General features: G+C 40.0%; 1 protein-coding gene across 1 annotated transcript in view; it reads right to left on the reverse strand.

Annotated features, from left to right (window-relative positions):
• The window catches only part of DHX15 (DEAH-box helicase 15), a 46,797-nt gene extending 26,202 nt beyond the window's left edge, over nt 1–20,595 (reverse strand). Inside the window, exons 1-5 of the mRNA XM_048302863.1 lie at nt 20,420–20,595; nt 14,235–14,583; nt 9,268–9,461; nt 7,977–8,136; nt 7,383–7,601 (exon numbers count right to left, since the gene is read on the reverse strand). Of these exons, the coding sequence (XP_048158820.1) occupies nt 7,383–7,601; nt 7,977–8,136; nt 9,268–9,461; nt 14,235–14,583; nt 20,420–20,487 (990 nt within the window). The 5' untranslated portion in view covers nt 20,488–20,595. The remainder of the gene's footprint in view (nt 1–7,382; nt 7,602–7,976; nt 8,137–9,267; nt 9,462–14,234; nt 14,584–20,419) is intronic.
• Nucleotides 20,596–20,833: the final 238 nt, after the last annotated feature.

The following is a 20,833-nucleotide window of genomic DNA, read 5'->3' on the forward strand; positions in this document are numbered from 1 at the left end:
AATGGCTAGCTCCTAAAAACCCAAAACCACCTGGATTCACAGACTTCTATTCCTCTCACTGAAGCTGTGTTTTTTCTGTGCAGCTAGAAATGCAAAGTCCACCAGCCCAGAAGCAAACTTTTGCATATGAAGCCTCTTGACAAAAAGGAGTTGAGTCCTGAACTCTCAGAATGCCAGGATTGAAACCAAGAGGACCATAAGTTTTCCTGTGGCTTAACTTCAGGAGTACCACTTACAGGACTAATGCTTAAATCTCCACCCCACTGTCGTCTTTGATGCGTACTAGTAAATACTAACAAGACTGAAAACATGAACAGGTCTTTGTATTACTAAGTAATATTTAGTAATACTCATTTTTTCCTAAAAAAATATCACTTATGAAAGCCTTATTACTAAAAATCTTCCAGGTGTGACTTTTAAAGACTGTGTCAGCTCCATTTAGAAACAAATTGGTTCCTTAGGCTCTGTGTCAGAACACACAGCAAAGAGAAACTTGGAAGTAAATGAACCACAAGCCAGTATCTCATCAGCTGCCTCCAATACCACATTTCCACTGCTTTGTATCATCTCACTACTCCAGTACCTAACATACCCTAGGCTCTGCATCAAAAACTAAGGATTTGAACGTATTATTAGCAGTTCATCTAAAAGGAGCTGTATAAAACTAATTGCACAAGAGACTGATTTTGCCTATTGTGCACATTACTTTTTTCTGCTGTTGAAAATAAAGTCTTTATTACATGTTCAAGCTGAATGCTCAATAGAAATTCCCATCCATTTCTTTTCCTGATGGCATTTTTGCAGTAAAAAGTAAGGTGCTCATACTGAAGACCACGAACAACAGAAAAATATTACAGAAGCAGTTGCATATGTTACTGAGTTAGTGCACCACATCTTTAAGAAGCAAGTTTGTGCTGAAAAAAAAATACATGATTCTTAGTAGTTTCATTACACGTTCCATTAAATGATAGGCAAAAAAAGCCCCAAAACCCACAACCATAAAAAGAAACCCAGAATGACAAGCAGCAATGCAGTTCACAGAATCACAGCACATGTGGCTGGAAGGAACCTCAAGGATCATCTAATCCAACTTTTCTTGTAAAAAACACAGTCTAGGCAAGATGGGCCAACACCCTGTCCAGCTGAATCCTACATGTCCAATGTTGTGGAATCTACCCTTTCCCCTGGAAGTTTATTCCAACGGCTGATTACTCTCATTGTGAATAATTTTCCTCTTGGGTCTAATTGTAATCTCATCAGGGCAACTGTCATCCATTATCCCTCATCTTTTCATGTGGGTCTTTGTAAAAAGGGAGTCTCCATATATATTGTAGACACCCTTAAATACCGGCTCATGATGAGGAGATCTACCCTGAGCCTTCTTTTCTCAAGGCTGAACAAACCCAGTCCCCTCAGCACTTCCCACTCCCTTGAATATACTTGTGGCCTCAACTTACTGAGTTACACTGCTCCTGCCAACTTAACAATCCTTGCCTTCTGTTTGTGTGCAAGACTCATCCGTGCTGCCATGGAGAAGGTACAGTGAAATTGCACCGATACTAAACAGCAGTTACCGAATGATGGACCTTGAGTTACCCTAAACCAAAGTAATTCGAGTGCCAGCATTCACTCGAACTCATAGGCCAAAGTGGTCTATGCAGCCAGTGAACTTGCTGGCCAGGTTCCACTCAATCTCATCTAAACTGTACCTCATCTTTACAGAAACCCTTTCTATAAAAAGATGGTGACTAGTGATGACATTAAAGTACATTCAATGGAACAATTCTAACACCTAGCATGCAAAATAAGAGTTCAGTGATTTTGTAAATATGGTCCTTGGGAACATTACTGCAGAACCCCTTTCTTCAGTTGACCCTGTATTTGGTATACTTAAAGAATCTCATGGGATAAGCAAAACATCAAGACTACTCCAGTTAAAACATACTTTAAACTCTTAAACAGGAGATGACAGTCCTATCTACAGAAGATCAGTTGCTACACTATACAGTTAAGATTTAGCTTAATCTTGGATACGTGCGTCAAATAGACATAACTCTTAAACCCCAAGGGAAACTAATGCCAAAAAACCATAAGGCAATTTCACGTTGTGTAAAATGAATTTGGGGGGAGGGAAACAAATGTGTAAATAAAAAGTACTTCACAAACTAGAAATATCTGGCAGACACCTTAACCTGTCCCCTTCTGAGTTCCACTGCAGACAGGGCACAGCTAGCCACATCTGGCTTTGATGACACCAACCTTTCTAGAAATGCAACCTTTGTCCTCAAAGCCTGCACGGAACTTCCCTAATTTCCCTTTCTTCCTCTAGAAATGAAAGAAGACTGCTGCAAGCTAAAATGACAAAATAGCAGTGAAAAGAACTGGCACCAAGAACTGCACCATTTCAGACCTCTGAATACAAACTGAGCAAAACAAAACTTTGCAAAATTATGTAATTATGTAAAGTAATACATGGAAATACATGGAAAAAGTCAACACTTGACCATAACTAAAACTGCTCTGTCAAGTCAAAACTGAATGTGCTTCAGAGTAATTCCTATATTCAGGATCGTTTTGACCTGATCTATTTGAAATATTTAATATTAATTTAATATTAATATCATCTTGAATGAAAAGCAAAAAACCTTCCTCCCTTTAGCATTGGAACAAAATTAGTATTATTACTCTTCTTTCAGTTCATGCTCAGTCCAACTCCCCAAATACTTCCTATATGACTCTAAACAAGACAATGTGTTCACTGTAGCCCAGTACACAGACTTCCTCTTAACCTCATCCAACCACTACCACTGAGACCAAAAGAGCTGTCAATTTTTACTTCAATTTCCACGTAAGAAAGGCTCTGCTTTCTTTCAATTCCAGAGTTTAACCAGTGATGAAAACATCATGCCTTTAAAATAAACCCTCATTTACCAAACTTTCTATCAAAACATCAAAAACATTTTGCAACTCTTTTCTACACCATCAGTTTTACCAATATCATTTTAAGCTCTCCTAGAATACTGAACGTCACAACATTTTTAAGTATATTTACCTACAATCAAGAAGAACACTGCTGATCTGTACTTCACATCTCCAGATGCAGCTTGGATTCTTCCTCATAAATGTATAACGATGCACTGGGATTTATTTAAAAAAGGTGACAGGTAACATAACTGGCATTTGTAAACGCCCACGTTACCAAAACGTGTAAGACAGATCTACACAGTTCCTATGTCATTATTTGTCTTTCCCACCCCACAAGTTTCATCTGTAAGCTACACCTACTCTCAGATTACTGCTCTTAACGGAGTGTAAAATCCAATACTGTTTTAGAAGAACTCCAGTAGAAATAAACCAGCTGCCTCTCAGATCTGCAAGCTTAACAAATGTGTATCTACACAACTAGACTACCAACTTCGTAATCTCAAAGACTGAAAACAAGTTTGACAACACCTATTGTCTAAGAAAGGCATGTTGACTGAAATGTAATTATGCTTTTCCCTTGCGAAACAAAATCCCCCTCCGTTTCCAATTTTGCCTGTGACTGATGACAGGCAACCTAGTTTACAGCTACTCAGGTGTAGTGGGTTGATGCCGGCTGGATGCCAGACACCCACTAAAACTTCTCTCTCACTCCCCTCTGCAGCTGGACAGGGGAGAGAAAATACAACTATGGGTTCATGAGTTGAGAGAAGAACAGAGAATTATCACTCATCAAATACCACCACAGGCAGAACAGGCTCAGATTAGAGATATTAATTTAATTTATTACTAACAAAACCAAAGCATGATAATGAGAAGTAAAATAAAAACTTCAAAACACCTTCCCCCCACCCCTCCCTCCTTCCCAGCTCTACCTCCTACTTAATAGCACAGGGACACAGGGAATTTGGGTTATGGTCAGTTCATAGCAAGTTATTTCTCCTGCTTCTCAGGGAGAGGAGTCCTGCTCCAGCATAAGATCCCTCCCACAGCAAAGGGTTCTCCATGAACTTCTCCAACATGAGTCCCTCTCATGAGCAACAAATCTCTGCAAGCTGCTGCAGTGTAGGTCACTCTTCTACAGGGCACCGTCCTTCAAGGACAGGCTGCTCCAGAGGGGGCTTCTCTCTCCACGGGCCTTCCACGTGGTCACAGCCTCCTGTCAGGCATCCACCTGCTCCAGAAGGGGTCTCCTCCACGGGCTGCAGGGGGATTCTGCATCCTCATGGATCTCTCCATGGGCTGCAGAGGCACAGCTGCTTCACCACAGGCTGCACCACTGACTCCAGGGGAATTCCAGCTCTGGTGCCTGGAGCACCTCCTCCCCTCCTTCTGCACTGACCTTGGTGTCTGCAGAGTTTTTCCTCTCACATGTTCTCACCCCACTCTTCTCTGGCTGCAATTACAATTGCTCAATAATTTGGTTTTTTCCTTCGTAAGTATGTTATCACAGAGGCATTACCACAATTTCTAACTGGCCCAGCCTTGAGCAATGGCATGTACATCTTTGAAGCTGCCAGGCACTGGCTCTGCTGGACATGGATGAAGCTTCTAGCAGCTCCTCAAAGAAGCCACCCTGCTACCAAAGCTTGGCCATGCAAACCCAATACACCAGATTATACCTCTTTTGAACACCAGCATTAAACATGAACACTATTTCCACGTTCTGAAATTTTCCTGATATACCAGGGGGTTGTTTGTTTTTAAAATCAACAAATGAGCTTTCCTCCTTACAAAGCCTGTAGGACAAGTCCTGTTCCAAAATGTTCATTCCCAATAAATTGTTTTTAAACATCCTCTTTTATTATTAATGGATTGAATAGCAGTTCATACAATGTAATCATGTACTTTTGCTCCTTTCAGGATTCAGGAAGGAAATTTTTACTGAACACATATTTCTGCACCATTATGAACAGTTTTATCTTCATCCAGTAACAGGCTAATACAATTAAGATCCCTTTAGTTTCTGAACACATTTAAGCTTTTTTTAATTTTCTGGGCATGACAACACAGAATCTTCCCTGCTATCTCCAAGTTTCATCATCTTCTCTATGTCTTAACTAATCTGTACTAACTAACTGCTATCCATCTTAATTCCCATATGAATCTACTTCAAATTCATTTGGATGAGGAGACAGCAGCTAATAAGGACCTCCATTCTACCACAGACCACTGCAATTACACCTCATTTGAAGTCTCTTAAACTCTGAACAAGTCACATTTTCACAGTTTCAACTAAAGCATCTTCCCTTTCCATAATTCCATATGGCTTCATAAATGCTTCTTTCTGACAAGAAAAACAATCGTGCACCCTGTTCATACTGTTTTCAAGAATCCAAAAGAACTACAAAGCACTTCTGCCTAGCATACATCAATTTTAGCCTAGCTACTAAGGCTAATGAACCTGAAGCACACAGTACTAATGGTACATAGAGCACACTTTCCCATTTTTGACAGTACAGCAGGTCACACCACTGTAGATTCAACAGTGATACACACAGAGACTCCATTATGATACTCAACAGAGGCCCCAAAATGTCACTAATCAAAATGGTTAAAATATTTCAAAGCTTCTCTACAAAAGCTAAACCAGACTTGAATTTCATGCTAACCACCCAAACTCAGACTCAGGCAGAGTCTACTCCAGTGTCCCTGGGCAGCTCCATCAACTGACACAGACTAGGGAACTCTAGACTCCAGAGCAGAGGATGCTGGCTTACAATGCACAGTGATTCAGTAATACAGTGTTAGATGCTTTTATGCTTAACTACATAAATAAACCTATGAACACGTACTGTGCACAGAATTTTATTCAGAATTTGCTTATAATATATTACGTCCTGCAAATTAACCCAGTAAAAAATCAAAGAATCTGTTCATACAAAAGAACAGAGTATGTCTGTAGCACTAGTGGGTCTGGAGTATAGAGCGATTTGCCAAAGGAAGACACTCATCTCGTGCCCTGCAGTTACTGTTTTAACAGGTTATTTACAATAATACATAGCAACTGATGTAGCAAGCATTAATTTATAAATCAGAAGGCCATGTATTTGTGCTTCGTGAAAGGTTGAAGACCAGCCTGATTTAGCATCTTGCTGAGAAAATAAAATCTGCTGAAACGGCCAGGCAGCAGTGTTCCTTTCTCTTGCCACCAATTTTCACCCTTCTGCAATAGCTGTTTCACTAATTCACACATTTAAGCGCCCGACTAGTCTGAACTACAACTTCGAGCTAATACCAAGCAGGTAGATTTCAAAGTCACTATCACTGACAGTATTTCTTCCTACCTGTTCTTCAACTCACAGCAATACTCCAAACAAGAAGGACAAATGTAAAAGTCAGAGTATTTGCTTTTATAGTGACAGTCATTGCTTTGGTTTTCTAAGGGAGACGACCTGCCAGAAGACACTTTAATCAAAACTCGTTTAAGAGGCAACACATCTTTATGACTGGCAAATCTACTCAAGAAGCCTGGGTACCTTTAGCATCACAAGTTACTTGTACCACTTTCCCCCCTTGGCATAGTTAAGGTTGTGTATGCTTAGAAGAAAGACACCGAACTGTTCCACATCCCTTGAAAGCTATTTTTTCAAGAGTAGTAATTGCAAGAAGAATGAGCTGAAAAACATTTTTGCCAGCTGCATTTCTTTCCCTACTAAAACTAGATAAAGGTTGACTGAGTCCAGCAAAATTTCAAAGTGGCTATGGGTTTTTAACCTCTTTTCCATCTCAGTTTACCAATATGGACACTCAAAAGAGCTTCAAAGAGACTAGGACTGAAAAAAAAAAAAACAGTTTATTTCAAGTATTTACGATTTCTAGAAAATCCTCATTTCCTGATGTAGTTTATTTTAAGTGCTTTTATACAATCCTCTTTTGCAAGGCACAGAGTCTGTTTCCGAGACCTAACTCCCAGAATTTGTGGTATATAAAGTCTACAGCCTAATATTCAAAGTTATTAATAAAAAAAAAAAACAAAACCTGAACATCTTATTAAAACTACTACTGATAGCTAAGTAGCAGAACCAAATTGTTATTCTTCAGTAAAGCTGTACAATACACGTACAGAAGTGCACAGAACTATTTTTTCAATAAAAACCAAGGATGCTCTCAGGTACCCAGATCTTTAGAGTTCCCATCAGTACAAACCTAGGGTTCATTCTCTAGGTTTCTGTTTTTAAAGTACCTGAGTTGATGAGAATTTTCATTTTAGAAAGGCCTTGCACAGCATTTACATTACAGATATGTACCATGTCAAAGGACCTAAAGCATATGGCGGTAAACCACAGGTCATCCAAATAATAAACTAGAAAAGGAAACTAAGTGTTTCAGTCTACACAAGTCACTTAAAATAGTTTCTGTATGGTTCAATGAATGGAAAACAGAAGAATATAAAATACCTCTTGTCCAGTAAGAAAGAGTAAAAGATCTCCTTCTTCTTCTTCACACATGTGAATCTGTATCACTGTTCGAATGGCAGCCTCAAGGTAGTCCCTTTCGGGTTCTGGAGTATAGAATATCTCCACAGGATGGGTGCGACCCGGGATAGTTAGAAGAGGACAGTTATCAAAATAGATCTGAAACTTGCCAGCATCTAAAGTAGCACTCATAACTATAACCTGTAGATTTGGAGGACAAAAAGTTACTCAAAGTTTACAAGAATTTGTGACATGTTATGCACACAATATGTAACTTTAAGAAAGTAAATTGCTGACTGCGACATTAAGAATGCTTTCATTACCTGAATACAGCACCCTTGTTATAAAGGTCCAAAAAGATTCCAAGTCCAATACATAAGGTTAAACTACAATTACATTGTTTCTAGAAGCTTCCTCAGTACAAAGCACATTAAGAATTTCCTAGGTTAGCCTTCCAATATACATTATCACAGATCAAAAAACAATTATAAAAATCAGCTAATGGTAAGCACACATACTCTATCCACTATGCCTGCAACTAGAACAGAGATACTGTTGGACTTCATCATTACTGACCTTCAAATCAGATCTCTGTCTTACAACTTCCTTCAAAACTCCCATCAAGATATCCGTAGCCAGTGTTCTCTCATGGGCCTCATCAAGAATTATAACACCATAGCGCTCCAGCAAAGGATCATTCATTGCTTCACGAAGTAACATACCATCAGTCATATACCTGAACACAAACAGAAACAATCCCAACACACTTTTTATTAAGTTTGATGCAGAATCCTCTTTCATATTCACCTGGTTGCTTGAACTAAGCTTTTAATCAACTTTTTAAAAGTAGGAACACCAGCAAACTACTTCCAACACTGTAACAAGCCCATTTCAAGTTTTCAAACAGAGTATAAGCGGAATCTGGGATTATGGGCGGGAAGCTTAAAAAAAAGAGAGAGGGGGAAACAAGGTTCAGTAACATTTACGAAAGTTTGTAGACTATTACTGGCAGCATTATTATTCCACACCTAAGCTCAAGAGACAGGAAAAGAAAGGGAAGAAGGAAAAACACCCTCTAAAATCCAAGATATAGTGTTTCTGCAACTGCTTTCCTTTTCTGTCTGCAGATCATCTGTTCACTTCTGACTTTTCTGTTACTGTTACATTTCTTTTTCCACGTTAACTTTATGCCCAGCCCTTCAATAACTTGTATGACCAAGGAGAAAACATCTTTTGATAGAGAAGTATTAATCCTTGAACCACACTATGTGGTGTTTTTAACTGAGCATTTTAAATGTAATCTGAAAATGACGTATTACATGCACCTGGCTCCTGGCAGCACAGGAATCTATAGCAGCTGACAACTAAAATGCTCCTGGACTATGTCTCTCAGAGTCAGGTTTAGGCCAGTGTTGAATCTTTGGGAAGTTTTCTTTACTGAAATAAGCTACTGAACTTCACCAGAAGTACCGTGAATAGGAGATACCACACAAAAAACATCAGCTGAATGCACAACAAAGAGAAACTCCATGCTGATGCGCTTTATTATGAATAGCGCCTTAATAATAAAATACTCATTCAGATCACCACCTCCTTTACGGATCATTTAAAATCAAATTCTATAGAGTTCAGTGATTTCTTGAGAAGGAATGAATAATTTCCAGCTCTACTCATGCCTCACACCTCAGTTTCTCTCAGCTCATGCTATGGCTCCCATCTCTCTTCCCCACTCAGACACAAGGCACCAATCCACAGAATCACTCCCTTATTACTCCTTTCATAACTTTGCTCACATCCTTCATTACCCTGTGATTCCCCCAGCTCCAAGTACGCTGTTATACCTTTACCTGACAGCTGCCATACTTACTTCAAAATGGTTTTTGCGCTACTGCAATCTTCAAACCGAATGGAGTAACCAACCTCCTGGCCCAGCATGACATCCATCTCATCAGCAACGCGCTGTGCCACACTCATCGCAGCCACTCTTCGGGGCTGGGTACACGCTACTCCCCTCTTTGGGCCAGGTAATGAGCGCATGTAGTCAACACACCACTGAGGGATCTGTCAAGAATCAAGTTCAATGATAAACACACTTCAAAAGGTCACATGGAATCTGTAACCTTTGTGTTGAATCAAAAGTTAGTTAAAATTCCACAGAGATGCCAACTGCACACACAAAAATATCCAAAGCAGGAGAGCAGACAAGACTAGTTAGTTGGATTCAATGCCACTAAATAAAGCACACTCTCATTAAGCATGTACATAACTATCTTTGAAGCTATCAAGGAAATACATAGGTTCACCGTACATTTTAGCCCTGTTAGATCAATACCTTTTACACATACTTAGCAGCAGCCAACACGATCCAGGACAACCAAAATTAAAGCTAACACACTCAAAATTTGAGATCAGTAGCACAGTTTCAATTTTACAGTAAACAAAAATGTATTTTTTGTCTTTAAAAAGTAATGCTTATTACAACATTTAAGCAAAAATAATTATTTCAGTAATAAAGAACTGTCTTAGCCAAGTAGTGCAACAAATAAAATGAACAGATAATTAAGTTCATTCGGTTTATTACTGTTTTTCAGAAATTTCATCAACCTGATATAAAACCCCTATGCTTTCCTTCCTGTACCAGCACTCATTTTATTTGCCAGTCACTAGTTTTCTGCTCCTGTTAGGAATCTTGAAACAGTAAGAATCATCCAAAATAAGTTTTATTCAGAGTTCCTAAGGTCAGTAACAGTTTGATGGCGATAGAATGTTCTCAGTGTGACACTTTATGAGGAGACACCTCCAGGCCTAACCAGTTCCAAGCCTACAGACCAAAAAAACCCCACTCGGTTCCTAGTAACTACTTTTCAAGTATTCTTAAAAGCACGAAGAGTAAAAAGAAAACATATCCTTTGTACATTGTACCAATGAGGAATAAGAGAGAAAGCAGCATAATTTAAACCAGGAAAATGTCTGCTCTTCATTACTATATATTCACAGCAAAATGGACGTAAGTAAACACTAAAACATACCCAGAAGCAGATGAGTGTGGTCTAATGCATTTTTTCTTCATTTTTTAAATGAAGAATATACTTCCACTATAAATGTAAGAAAAATAAGGCAAACAGAATCAAAATACGACAGGAGACTACTAGACTGGTGTGAAGAACTCAAATTTCTGAAAATCCTATTCAAAACCAGAAGTAATAGCAGTTCTTGAACACTTAACAGCAGCAACACGAAAGCCTATCCTGTATCATATACATGGCTCCCCTGCTTCCCAAGTCACTAGTAACAGCTCAACTCTAAGAATACTAGGTGAAGCTTTTTGACTTTAAATAGAGCAAGTCCTGAAATAAATTTTGAACCAGCAGGTCTGTCAGGCCACTGCAGCATGAAATAAAACCAATTTAAAAGTGATTTTCCAAAATCCTTCAGCACTGCTGTCAAATGAAAGAAAAGGGTTCCACAGACTTCCCTGTGCTAGGCTGATACAGACAACCACCCCAAGACTCTTCCTGTCCAGCTTTTAAAGACATACAAATACTGGGAAAAAGGGCTGTGCCATACTGCATTTTTTTTACTTCAGTCATGTCTGGGAATATACTGAACACTTCCTATGACCTGGTTCTTATGAAACCTAGCCTAAACTTAACTCCTCTGACAGAAAGAAACCCTATACCATCATCAAAACTCCTGACTTTCCTTAAAAAAAGTCATTTTATCAATATCAAAAGCAGGAGGAATGGCTTTAGTCAGCACCATTTAATCTCAAGGACTTTCTCAATTAAGAGAGATTTTCAAATATAACTTCCATAAACCGGAGGAAGCAGCAACTACACATACAGTGGCCTCTAAGATCAAGGATAAATGCACTAAGGGTTGTTACAGACTACTTCAAAGTCAAAGGAACTTCATGATTTTAGAGAATGCAGAGCAAGAAACAGAAGAGCACTGCCCTTTCTGGCTTTTTTGAGCCTCTCCAACTTACTGAAAACTTCCTCAGTTTTTTAACTTTTGTTGCATGGCAGAATTCTCTGAATTTTCATTATCTGAGAACCTGTACCAGTTCTCCTGCACACTGCAAAGGACAAGGATTAAGCTATACTCTGCATCACCTTGCTTCTGAACTTTACTCACCAAGAAATTCTGCTGAAAAGTGGCATCACTTATGTTACATCAACACACAAAGGAGATGCTACTCTACCATTCTCTTTACAAAAAAAAGTGAGATTATTATACCAGGACCACATATGATCCCATATTTAAAAGACAGTGAACATTGCAATTACAGCAAGTAATTATTTCCTTCCTAAGAGAAATCAGGCACACCCATTTCACCACTGAGCATGTTCCCAGCGCATTTAGAAAAACCAGTTAACTTTGAAGGTTAAGTTTAAATTACAAATCAAGCCACTGCAAACACTAAAGAACTGAAAATTAATGTCTTGGCTTCCAATATACTTCTTGAGTACTTTGGAGCTTAAATCTATGTGAAACAAGTGAGAAGAGTTTCATATTCTGTTTTTTCCACTGTCTGAGCCAAGCATTTCCAATTCTGGGTGCTCTACAAGACTAAAAAGAAAACATGCACATAATCACAGAATCACAAAATGGTTTGAGTTGGAAGGGATCTTAAAGATCATCTGGTTCCAACCATCCTGCAATGGCCAGGGACAGCACCCACCAGACCAGACTGCTACAAGCCCCATCCAACCTGGCCTTGAGCACTTGCAGGGATGAGGCATTCATAACTTCTCCAGGAACTTGTTCCAGCATTTTACCACTCTCACAGTGAAAAATTTCCTAACACATAATCTAAATCTCCCCTCTTTCAGTTTAAAAGTAACTTCTCCTTGTTCTATCACTATCTACCCATGTAAAAAGTCACTCTCCATGGTTTTTTGTTAAGTCCTCTTTAGGTACTGAAAGGCCACAATGAGGCCTCCCCAGAGCCTTCTCCTCTCCAGGCTGTACAATCCCAACTCTCTCAGCCTGTCTTCATAGGAGAGGTGCAGATAATAATCAGGGAAGGGACTTGAAAGGCAGCAGCTCACTATGAAAAAGATTATCTACTACTGTATAGCCTTCTACTATCCCAACGAAAGAGAAGATAATAATTTTGGAAATAGTATTTTTCAAATGTTGCTTGTTTTTATTTGTATAAAGTTGGCATTAATACCTCATGTACACTTGCAGTTTGAGCAGCAAAGGATTTCTTAGCTGCAGAAAAGTATTTAGCTTGCTCTGATCAATGAATTTAAGGAGAAGAAAAACAATCATCCCCCAATAGGTTTTAAGGCAGCAATTGACCACAAAAAGGATGTGACACTATCACATGCAAAACAAAGTTTTCATTAGGTGGCAGCAGGACAATTTTCAGTGGTATGTCCCTACAGAGACACTGTCAAGTATTTCAAAATGTATCTGCAACGTCACAGAGCAAATTCAGAGGAAGCAGGGAAACTTTCGAGACAGCTTATGTGCTTCTGGTAGCATAAATCCCAGATGTGTTAAATTACTTAAATCCTTTCAGAAAGTAAGGGTTAAAGTACTAAGAAAACTCAAGAAAAGCTTTATGCCTGAGGAACGACAATGACACAACCCTTACATCTACAAGTTTTCAGATCACACAGCAAGTAATCTTCTTTTCATATAGGTAAGTACCATTTTTTAATATAATATTCAGGATGCTGCATCTTCCAAATAACTACATAATCAAACCTTTCCCAAGAATTCTATACAGTCCTGGTCTTGGCTTACACACTTCACAAAAGCAATACAGATAATGTCATAACACTACCTTCTGAACAATACATTGGTTCCGAGAATGTGCAGCAAGGTCCTGTAACTTCAGATATTTCAGGCACAGGTATAAAAGATATCCAATGTACTACTATGTCCTTCACATTTTCTCAACATCCAAAATTTTATGACCAAAAATTTACTGTCTGTAAGAACTACAGTTAGCTACAATCCATTTTATAGAGACTAGAATATTCTTCCATTTTTATTTTCAGTCTAGATAAATGGATTTTATCAGATTATAGAACAAAGAACTTTTTAACATTACTTTTCCACAGACTACACGGCAAACCAGAGGATAAAGTTTTGAACAAGTTTGCTCTGCTATAAATACCCAGGTGTTCCTTGTATCTTAAGACATTCCGTATTTACTGGTCCTCAAAATTTTTCTTGAGGCTTAAGGAAGCTCTGCACATCTGTTATCATTACTTTTGGTGCTGAGGAAGACTTTTAAAGCCATCACTCTACCAAAAAAAGTGATTTTTAACTGCAGCACTGAAAAGCTCTACAACCTCTGAAAAGTTTCAGTAACAAGGAAACATAAGTATTCAAACACTCAAGTTTGAATCATGTGTTTTGGTGATATTCAATCACATGTCAGAATTGTATCTGACATTTTAATTCCTTTTAATTTTTTATCTGTAGCAGTAAGTTTCATAAAACATGAACGAGTTCATACTTTGTAGCTGCTATCTACACAGACAGCTGAACAAATTATTTGGAACCACCACTTCAGTTTGTGGATTAGTACACTTCTGTCACACCATTAAATCTCTATCTTCCTCTACCAGAGACCTACCAACTCATAAAGCCCAATGGAAGCAGGGGCCTGGGAGCAGTACTGGATTTTTAAAGTGGAAGACGCTGTAAGATTCTCCTCACCTTTGCACTCATTAAGCAAATACAACATTCATTAAATTAGTTTTTCTTACAGCTTGTGAAGTATTCTTATACAATTCTTTTCTCACGCACACCTACCAACAGCCACAATCTTTAAAAAAATGCAGTATCATCACAGAGATAAGAACTCACCTGTGTTGTTTTACCAGACCCAGTCTCTCCAACCAGCACAAATGACTGATGCCTAATCAAAATATCCGTAAATCTTTCTTTATATTCCCAGACAGGAAGTTGTAGCCTTTTTTTCAGGATATCATAATATCGTGGTGTATGTGGTAGATTTGTGAAAGGGTTAATACTGTGTGGAATCATTGCTGGTTTTATAGCTGGTAACCCAGCAGCCGCATAGTATGTAGAGTTAGATGCAGGTCGCAGATCCTTTTCCTTGTCCCTTTCTCTGTCACGATCTCTATCTCTGTCACGATCCCTGTCACGATCTTTCGAACGGTCATCTCGGTCCCTGTCCCGGTCCCGATCTTTCCTAAAATGAGTTAAGAGACACAGCAGAAAATGAGACACTTGAATATTTAAATGTAGAGGAGGAATTTAAATACAATGCAACCCTAAAGATACCCAGTATAAAGCGGATACAAACCAAATCTTTACCTGGAAGGATAAGCACCAAGGAGTAACAACAGTATATACGATGCATACTCAACATTAGATATATGTATAGCTACACTTGTTGTACCTAAACACTACAACATTTCCTCTCATTACAGGCAAGACTGAATAAAGTTAACACATGGAGAGATGAAAAATTTAACCCTCTTCATTTAATGATTATAAAGAATCAGCTGTGCAGTGCAGATCTCTCATCCTTACTCGCTGCTGCTGCAAAAGAGAACACTAAATAGTCTTTTTGCCTACCTACTAAAGGAATTATACTCACCCACAAAAAACTGACTCAAGATAATAAGCAAGCCATGAAAGGAAAGTTTGATTTTATTATTCCACAATGACTCCGTAGCGTTTTTGTTTCAAGTCTTATACACAATTCTGACTCCGTTAACTTTGATACACAGGTTGTTGAGTCTGGAACTTAAGACTTAAAACTAGCCACTACAGTTCACAGAATCAGAATCATTTAGTTTGGAAATGACCCTTAAGATCATGGAGTTCAACTGTTAATCCAACACTACCAAGCTGTACAGTACCTTCTCCAGTATCACTTCCTACCACACACTTAAACAGCACTTATGTAATCCCATTTGTTCCAAATATTAAGCAGAAAAATCCACTGCATGTGCAAAAGAAAAACAGTATTCTCAAACTCTGGCCTCAGTCTTTTTGAGAGTTTCTAATTCTGCAAGTCCATGTACTTGCTCTTGCACACAACCCCAATCTTCCTACAAGCACACAATCACAAAAGAATCTAAAAACTACAGTTGCATGCTTTTAATAAAAATTCCCTGTTCAGGACTTTGAAACAAGCCCTACTTTACAAAAACACTCCACCCCATTTTAAACTAGATTAAGTTAAAAGATTAGCAGCATCTTTGCCTGCAAAACTGAGGATATCCTAACATTTGGCTCTTTTTGTGCGTTAACTGAAATCCCATCAAAAAGGCAAAACAACAAACTAAGTCAACACCAGCTTTATAGTAAGTGCACACAAATATTTCTAAGGATATTAAGCAAAAAAACAAAACCTCGCCTCCTTCTTCACCAACACTCAGGCATGTCTAGAGAGCACATCCAAAGAAAACTGTTGCCAACACCCCTCTCCGGAGTTTTTTTTTTAATACATACAGTTGGCATTCAAATGTAACTACTAAAATAATACTAAATTCTGACCTACGGGGAAGATGCAGTAACCAAGATTATTCTACAAATAAGTAGTACACAAAAGTGCTGTGCTTTGGAAACGACCACCACTACTCTTCTCATATAAATTAATGTAATGTATGCAGCCTTTTTTTTTTCCCCTCAGTACTTCAACATATTATGACAACAGAGGTCATAGTAAGATTTTTTTAACATAACTTCTTTTAACATAGACTCACTGAACACAAAGAAAGATTACAAAACATACTGTTTACTGCCACTTACTTAACTCAGTTGTATACAGATTATCCTGAAGTTTTAGACTCTGAGTAATCTAAAAATTAAGACCCTTTCTAGGGCATTTGTTTGAATCTGAGATAGCCTCACTTTAACATTACTTCTAACACAGTCAAATACTGTACAAGCTAGAAATCTCTTCTTACTGTAAAATGCCAGGCAGATATTGCAGAACCCAACAGGTTCATATTCTCCATATGGAAGTTAGCCCTGTTCGAAGGAACTAGGCTCCATTGTGCTACTAAGATGGTGTAAGTCTAATAGCATGTATCAGACAGCAACAAAGCTTTGGATGTGCAGCTGATGAGCTATTCATCTTTTCAAAACCTGCAGGCACCAGGACATACGAGTGCATGGTACAACAGTAACATAAGCAGGAAAAAGAAATAAAGGTATAAAAGCAAATCAAGAATAGTAAAGCCAGGGTAAAATGCAACAACACACTTCACTGAAGGTAGAATAAATCACACTACTAATGTGCAGGTTTCGGTTTGGTTTTTTACAGCCTTCTTTTGTGTATGTGTGTTTCCGAAGGATTTTTATCCTTCACTGGTATCTCGTTAAAGTGTAAATAAACCACATCAACAAAATCTATTCCACAACCATTTACTTACACAGTATCACATCAGCAGCTTCTGCACTTGCAGACCATCAAGTGTACCTTTCGGTAAGCTTCAGCCCCCCATGAAGCAGCCCTAGTGCTGAAATGAACATATCCACACTATTGCCAACCCTTCCCATGTGTCAGCACAAGCATTTCACCAGCCTTGTGAAGAACCAACCTTCCCACCAGCATTAATTCTAACTTGGATCAGGTTCTCTGATGTAGCCTCCCAAACTCTCCCTTGTAGCACTTATTTTCCCTGTTGGGAGATACTTGTGTGGGCTTAAAACGGACAAAAATACAACCTGATGAACAAAACAGTGAATTAAATGGACTACAAATACAATCCAACATGGGAAGTGCCATTAATCCCCCATGTCTCAGTTTCTTCACTGAACTCTTACAGCTTTTTAATTATGCAAACAGAAAGGAAACGTATCAAGCTATATGTACATTTCAGAAGTACAAAACTATTTATGTATTAATAAAGGGAGTTGAGTATCTTTCTTGTTTTCAAAAAGCAGAAGAGAAGCAGGGACAAGATCCTACCATAGAAACAACACAACATACAACGTGCCTTCAAACTTACTCTCCAACACTGATAATTACATAGCAGCACTTCCCCTAAAACTGTTACCCAGTCTCCCATTATTACTGAAGCTTAGCAGACACAGACTCCCTTGGTCAACAAGCAAAAAGAGGAATGACAGTTATGCTGCCATATTAAATTTCCTTAACTTTCTAAAACTGTGGCTGGGCAGTTCTTCACTTATAAACTGTCACATTTTAGCATTTTAAATATTGCACAGAGAAAACAGAACTCAAACACAAAAATTAACAGTAAAATAATAATTTAATCACGTTTGTCTTGTGCCTGAAACCCATAACAGCCTCCATGATCAGAAGGGGGTTGGGATTTTTTGCTCTGCTTTTAAGTGAAAAAGTCTGGTCTGCTCTCTGCTTCCACTTCCCTACGTGATATATAATATATACAGATATGAACACAAAAGAAGCACTGTAACAATCACTAAATAAGAGCGCTTCTTTTGGTAAAAAAAATGTAAAAATAAAAATGGAAATAAAGGACTCAAGTTAAACCACTGATCATCACAGTGAAAGTTTAAACCCATCGAAAAGACCATCAGTACTTTTCCCCATTACTAAGCACAGCAATAGTTGATGCAAAAAAGGCAGTGCAGCTAAAGGAGTTTCAGTTCTATCCAGAAAATAACCAACTGATGTTACACAACTGAAATACATGTAACTGACATATCTGAATAATCTGAAATATTTACAACTAAAAAGAAAATAACATATTTTAAAATAGTATGTATGTAATTCATAGAAACACTGTAGCCAAAAACCTTCCATACAATTTCTATTTTTGCAAAATGTTTTTTACTTCACAGACAATACTTTAAGTCTGGAAGAAAACAGATGTCATACAGATGTTTACGGTTACACCAACAATTACAAACCTGTTGAACAGGTAGAGCCCATGTGGCACTGCTGCCGTGTAGAGCCACCCATACCAACAGGGGCCTCCATCAAAGAGGAACTAAAAAAATACAGGTTCACTTAAAGTAACTTTCATATTTTGTCAGGTAGTCCAGTTTGGATGCAAGACAAACTACTGTTCTGAATGTGAAGTGGTAACCATGCAAGGAGCTCATCCAGCTTAATCCCGCTCCAAAACCACCCGAATTGCAGAAAGGCGCTCTCGACACAGAGGCAGACGTGTACACACACGCTTTTAACAAGACTCCACGCATCTTCCTTTTGGCCTTGCATAAGCTGCAAAACCAAACTACTCCAAAATAAACCAACCATGTAACATTAGTATGCCTCATGCTACACGAATTAAGATTTCAGGTCATTTAAGAAATAATCATGCTCAGTAATTACGCTTATAGTGACTTGTTCTCAGTCCTATACCATTTAATGCTTTTACTAGCAGAGGTGGGGACAAAGAAGGGGCATAAGACCAGCATTTCTACAGCTTTTAGGTACCATAAAGGTCAATGTCTTCTAGTTTAACACTGGTGGGAACTCATTGCAGTACATACAAAGTGGTAAGACTAAGAGTTCGGAATAACACTACATGATCAATAAAAACAGTAACAAATAAAGCCACACCAAAACTATGAAACCCACCAATATACAAACAGGGAAATACTGACCTATGATTATCTTTACAACCAGCTGAAACAGTCGTACCACATTTAAATAACGCCCGGTTTTGACATAACCACTTGGTAATTTTACAAAAGCCTCTACATACAGAAAAGCTGTATATGTACAACTTTTCTGCAGACTCAGAGTACAAGGTATTTCAACCTCGGGGAAATCATACAACAATGCATTAACGGAGACAAATAGTTCAATACATTTATTTTAAAAAACATTATTATGATGATCCTACAGACAGGAAACAGAAGTTGAATAATAAACTTTGTTTAGCTGAGAAAAATGCATCAAACTCTAGGGGTTAAAAACTGAAGCTATACAAGCTTACATTAAAAAAGGCCAAGTTTTGCAAAGGCTGTTTAGCAGTGAATATTAACTGCTACATTAGACTTATACTTATTGGAACCCTTGAGGACAAACTCAAGGATTTTTCTTAGATAAACACTCCAAAACAATGCTGATGGACTTTAGTAATTGTTTAATTCATGAACATCTCCTGTGCTACATAAAGAAGGCCTGACTAAACAAACATTGCATTTCTTTGTACTCCTTGAGACTTTAGAAATTTCCTTTACGAGCCTCTGCCTTTCCTCCCCCTCCTGCCCAATTAGAGGGGAAAAGATTATGTAAAGAAAGCTCTAAAGCAACGCTGAATTTAAGGACAGCACCAGTGCCTTGTCTGTGTTCCTGCAATTACATTAACTTCAACAAAAATACGTTGAACCGTGTGCAGTACAGTCCTAAAACTTTAACCTTCGCAAAACAAAGGAAAAAATAATCACTCCCTTGCCCCCTACCTCAAAACCCACCTCACCATCGATTCTTACTTCAAGCCAAGCACACCACCGAGGGTGACTGATGAAAAACGTTAACAAAGGAACAACGCTCCCACCAGTGCAGGCACTAATAACACGGGCTGCACAAACCTCGTGCTCACCTCCAGGCCCACGTTTGCCAGACACCTCAAGCCAGAAAGAATAAACAAATCAATACAAAGGAAGAGGGGAGAAGGAGTGGGAAGGGCGAATATAAATACGAAGAACTGCAAACAAAGCGTGGCGCGGGGGCGCGGGCCCAGCAGCGCGCCACCCCCGCCACGGGCGCCCAGCCCAGCCCACTCGCCCGAGCGGCTGGGCCGGTGCCTTCCTCCCTTCCCCCTCCCGGCGCCGCCGCACGAGGCCCTCCCGCCCGCTCCCTCCGCCATCCGCCCCCCCGAGGGGCCCGCCCGGCGGGGCGGCCGATGCCGGGCCAGGCCCAGCACTCCGGGGAGCCGCGAGGCTTCGGGGCCTGCTCGGCCGAGGCGGCGTCGCTGCAGCCTCTTCCTGTCCCGCACGGCGGCCGCCCCGCGCCCCGGGGAGCCTCAGCCCCGGAGGGGCGGCCGAACCCAGGGATGGGGCGCAGATGGCGCGGGAGCCGCCGCGATCCCCCCACCCGCCCCGCCGCGGGCCGCGCCGCCCCTCACCCGTCGGTGGTGCGTTTCTTGCTGGAGCTGTAGTCGTCCCCCAGATCGAGGCGGTGGCGCTTGGACATGGCGATGGCGGTCGGTCCGTCCGTCCGTCCGGGTGCGGCAGGCGGGCACTCTGCGCTCCCTCCCCGAGCGGCGGCGCGGCGAGGCACGGCCGACAAAATGGCGGCCGGAAGGAAGCGCCGGGAGCGCGCAAGGCGCTCCCGCGCGGACCCGTTGGCGAAAGCCTCCCCTGGGCGCGAGCCCGCCAGCCCCGCCCCGCCCCGCCCCGCGCGCTCCCGCGGCGGCGCGAGGGGAGCCGGTCCGTGCCCTGCCGGAGAGCCCCCGTCATAGGATCAATGGGTTACAGGATCATCCAGGGGAGAAAAGACCCTTAAGATTATCCAGTTCGACCGTCCACTCAGCACTACC

The sequence above is a fragment of the Corvus hawaiiensis genome, chromosome 5 (assembly GCF_020740725.1).
Source record: "Corvus hawaiiensis isolate bCorHaw1 chromosome 5, bCorHaw1.pri.cur, whole genome shotgun sequence".
Classification (NCBI taxonomy): Eukaryota; Metazoa; Chordata; class Aves; order Passeriformes; family Corvidae; genus Corvus; species Corvus hawaiiensis.